At 34.1% G+C, this 4,628-nt stretch overlaps 1 protein-coding gene across 1 annotated transcript; it reads right to left on the reverse strand.

The window, feature by feature from the left end:
- Positions 1-194: 194 nt before the first annotated feature.
- Positions 195-1,834, reverse strand: LOC117909030 (cellular nucleic acid-binding protein-like). Its single transcript, XM_034822931.1, has 3 exons — positions 1,643-1,834; positions 633-725; positions 195-438 (listed from the first exon to the last, which is right to left on the reverse strand). The coding sequence occupies exons 1-3, from the start codon at positions 1,747-1,749 to the stop codon at positions 195-197; spliced, it is 444 nt and encodes a 147-aa protein (XP_034678822.1). The 5' UTR covers positions 1,750-1,834.
- Between the last annotated feature and the right edge of the window lie 2,794 nt (positions 1,835-4,628).

The following is a 4,628-nucleotide window of genomic DNA, read 5'->3' on the forward strand; positions in this document are numbered from 1 at the left end:
AGCCCAATACAAGCGGATCTCTAGGGTATTGTTCGTCACAGTCACATTAGTTTGTTTAATGACTTCTTTACCAATTCCATTTGCCTCCTCCATGATATTGAAATCCTCCCACACCAACTTGCCCTGAAGTAAAATGTCCCAATCAATAATTCTCCTTAAAATAGATAAATATGTTCTTATGATATAGTAACTGGCTACCTGAATATGTTGCAAGCTTTCTTATTGGTGCAGTCCGTAGCAATGTGGCCTGGCTTGTAGTAGTTGTTGCAGAGTCTCGCATCATGAGCAGGTAGACCTGGGCATAAGCAATCCCGAGCCAAGTGACCCATTTTGCCACACATATGGCACACTAGATCATTAGGACATTGGCTTGCAAGATGTCCAGACTCTTTACAGTTCCAACAAATGGTTGTTAAGTTACACTCAGCAGCTATGTGGCTACAAAGGAGAACATATTAAATCAGGTTTTTTCCAGAAACCAGTTTGGTGGGTGAATCAGGGTTTAAACTATCATGAGAAACCACCATACATGATACATCAACCAAGTATTGACATATTTTAATTCTAGAAATTGTTATCTCATAAAACATGAAATGTTCTAGAGAAACTAGAAGGGGAGGAATTCATCTTACCCAGGAAGGCCACAGTTGTTGCATACAGTCACATTTGGGCAATCTCTGGCAAAATGCCCTGGTCTCTTACATTTATTGCACAGATAATCTTGCCTGGAAATTAACAATATAATCGGTTGTGAATTGTGATAATTTAAACCAAAAGACAGCAGCAACTAAAAGATCTTGGTTTTAACAAAGGTAGAGTCCACACATCAAGGAGACCACTTTTGAGAGGAACACATTTAGAAAATCAACATATTGAAGATAGCAACCTCCAATGTTGTAGGCTTGGACTACCACAGACAATGTTAATATGTTTACAAGTAGATGTTCAATAGAATTCCAGAGGGGATTTCTTTCTCAATTTTATCTATTACAGTAGCTCTTTCAAATTGTTTAAGAAAATAATATATTTGTTAGAAAATAACCATACATTGATTTAAGTAATCACTCCAAAGCAAGACTCGAGGATCACATGCCCTATCCAAGTTATTCTCATCTATGGTATTTTCAATTTCTTCATCTTCATGTATCCTTTTTATTTTTTACTTTTGCATGAAATTTTGAAGTTACAACAAGAAAACATCCACCCAATTTTAAGCCATCTACACATGCATACACATTAAGTTCCTATATATGGTGTTTTCCAGAACTAGATAAGAACACTGCAATTTTTCAATAGTTGTAGAGAAATTAGTCTCTTCATGTTACCAATCTGAGGCAGACATACACAATGTGAATACATGATAAAAGCATAAGTTTTATCTTTTAGCACTACAAGCACCCGAACATAAGTGATTCCTAGTAATAAGCAAGGCCCAAGAAGAAAGAAAGAAGGAAAATTGTATCTAAGAACAAGTGAGAAATGGAACAGACAAAAGAACATAATCATCACTAAAAGCACACTTTTTAAACAAGAATCGCAACATGTAACTATAACATTTATGCAACATGGGCTATAAATGTGTGTGTGTGTATAGATAAAAGGAATAACAGTTAGATTTTGCTGAATTGATAAAGGAGCAAACCGGTGAACTCGACGATGCCTTGGGTAAGGTGTGTCTCGGTAAGAAGCACGGTCACTGCTACAAAGCCTCTTGGCTCGTGGTGGGCTTCTGCTTCTATCCAGAGTCATACTGGAAACCTGTAAGTAAACTTTCTCAAATATATGACAAAATGAAAGATAAAACACAACACTATCAGGCCCAAGAATTGCCAACTCCGACCCACCAAAAGTATCTGCTGCCTGCCTATATCACCACACAACCCAAACCATAAACATAAATCTAAGTCAACATGCAAGAACTCCAGCCCAAATTGCATTGAACACACTCTTAAATTCAAAAATAATAATAATAATACATGCACATAAAAGCATTATATTAAAAGGCAATGCCATGACAACAGAAGAAAGATAGGAGAAGGGGCACAAGCAAGACGCAGGAAATGAAAAAAAAAAAAAAAACTTAGATAACTGAGGAACCCAAAAGAAACTTATGTTTTTATATTTCATTTACTTCATTTAGCATTACAAACTGAATTGTTTTTATATGTAAGCGCAAAATTTGCCTCACTTGAGTTGGAAACCAAACAATTAACATTACTATTCACTGGTTATATCTAGAACTTACGACAAATCTTAAAGAGAAGAAAAGAGTCTTACAAGTTGTACTTCTGAGATAAGCTTTGGTAGCGATTTATATTTCTAATTCACATGATGAAAAATCATGTCAGGGAAGTTAAGCAGTAACTATATTGAATGCTACGCTTATGAATAAATCTACTTACTGAATTTCTTAGCAATCAACCGGCCAAGTAAAATTATTATAGGAAAGATCACTATGAGAAGAAACAAAATGAATATCAGATTCCAGACAATGGGAATAAATGGAATGCAGAAAAGTTAATGAGATTAGAAGAGTAAATCAGTATGACATTCAAAATTAACATAACTGAAATATCTGTAAAAAAAAAAATTACTTTCATAGAAGCTAATAGCAATTGATCTTTCTCTTTCAAGAAATGGACATATTTTTCTTTATATCTTAAATTTTAAAAATTCTTTTGCAACTTATCCAAAATTTGCTTTAAAGGATAGAAATTTTAAACAGGACTAAAAGGATGTTTCAGAGAATTACTTCCAATAAAAAACTAAAGATGATAGATTCTAGAGGGCCCAAGCAGAATCTGAAAAAGAACATATGAAACATATGGGATAAATGCACAGATTCCATCAAAACTAGAGGTATTATTATAAAATTCCTTCCCTAACTATTATCTGGCATTAAGAAAAGGATAAGGGAATTTTCCATTTAGTATTAGAATATCAGCATAAAAGAAAGTTCTTTTAAGCACCGGTTCAAGTTCAAAAAGGTAAAACTCATGCCATAAAAGGTTTAATGTGCACCAACTTCTACCAATAGATAGCTACCTACTTGTTTATCTAAGAAAGATCTTATTATTTAAAAAGAAAATAATAATAAAAATGATGATGATGCATGTGTATTCCAGCTAAATTGATCATCTATATCCAATCATTAGGTCTAGGGTATTTGTTTTCTCTCTTTCACAACTGCATTAAAAAGAACAAAGCAAGTCCATCCAGCCAATTTATGTCATCTATATGAAATAAATAGACTGTAGCGTGCAGCAATAATTCCCCTGCCTGGCAAAAAAGGAAAAATAAAATTAAAAACCATTGACGCAAAAAGTAAATGAAAAAAACAAGCAGGGTATTTTTCCTTTTTAAAGATCACTACTGATTACTAAACCTTGTAGGCAACCTAATTTCAAATGATAGATGCCAAAGAATAAAAACATTAATATCAGAGCCTTAATCAATGTACATATATTACCTTCAACCCTTGGTAACCATAAATTTTGCCATCTTCTTCAAAAAATCTATTCAAATCAACTGGATCAATACAGAAACTGTCTGATGCACCAACTTCATCTTTTCTAGAAACTGCAATACCAACAAACAAGCAATACACCATACTAAAAAGGACATTCGTTGTCCTAAATGAAGTGATAGAGAACTATGACAATGGACAGGCCCAATAGCATATGCCCATACACAACATACTGAAAATTAGAGTATTGAGGTTAAGCACATTCAACAGTAGCATAAATTATTGGGATACAGTGAACCAATCTTTTGAACTAAATAACTACCAAAGATAAATTTCAAATATATGACAATTTTCCAAGGACTTCAATCATTGCAGCTACCTAGTGAACAACAGTCAAAACACTTGAAACCCAAGCATAAACTTGGGCCCATACCAACCACCAACAGCCCCAAATTGAAGGGAAAAAAAAAAACCAATTCAACTAGAGACAACCCATTTGCTCTTACTGTTAACAGTTGAAGCAAATTAACAAATTTAACAGTTGGGGAACATAAGTTTCATAAAATTAGCTCAACATTCCAATTTTCCAACGCCAGCAGAATGGGTCAAATGCCAAAAAAATCAAAAATCAAACGGAAAATATACTAGTTTAATGTGCTAAAATCCCATTCATATCGCTTCTTGAAGAATACCTCCAACCATCTCCACACAAGGGAATGAGCATTGCATGACTGATTTAATTCTCTATTTCCAGGAACCCCAAGCATCAGATTCAGTGCAGCAGCTATTGACATAGCCAATTTCTCAGGATTAACAACAGCAACTATTATTGCCTGTAGAATGTGCTTAAAAGCTCGCACTATCATCTCATGAATACAAAGTGACTGCAGTTACAATAAAAAGAAATAATGAACTGTTTATTCAGGCATAGGAGATGAACTCTTACAGTGTGGAATGACACATTATCCTTGCCCATAAACTGGTACAGATCCACATTTTCAGGGTTCTTCTACCACTTTTCCTACTCAGGTGTATAGCATGCAATGATTGAAACATAAAATGTGGTCACAACATAAGTATATACAGAATGCACTTACTTTTCTTCAATGCATTGACAGTATATGCAATATATGGACATGATAAGAGAAAAAAATGATAGATG

This window comes from Vitis riparia, chromosome 19, assembly GCF_004353265.1.
Source record: "Vitis riparia cultivar Riparia Gloire de Montpellier isolate 1030 chromosome 19, EGFV_Vit.rip_1.0, whole genome shotgun sequence".
In the NCBI taxonomy this organism is placed as follows: Eukaryota; Viridiplantae; Streptophyta; class Magnoliopsida; order Vitales; family Vitaceae; genus Vitis; species Vitis riparia.

Bases quoted from the DNA above. Each gene is read 5' to 3' on its own strand.
- LOC117909030 (XM_034822931.1), bottom strand. From the start codon at position 1,749: ATGACTCTGGATAGAAGCAGAAGCCCACCACGAGCCAAGAGGCTTTGT. The intron at 726-1,642 runs GTTTGCTCCTTT...GTTAATTTCCAG, and splicing joins AGGCATCGTCGAGTTCACCG to GCAAGATTATCTGTGCAATA. The intron at 439-632 runs GTAAGATGAATT...TCTCCTTTGTAG, and splicing joins AACAACTGTGGCCTTCCTGG to CCACATAGCTGCTGAGTGTA.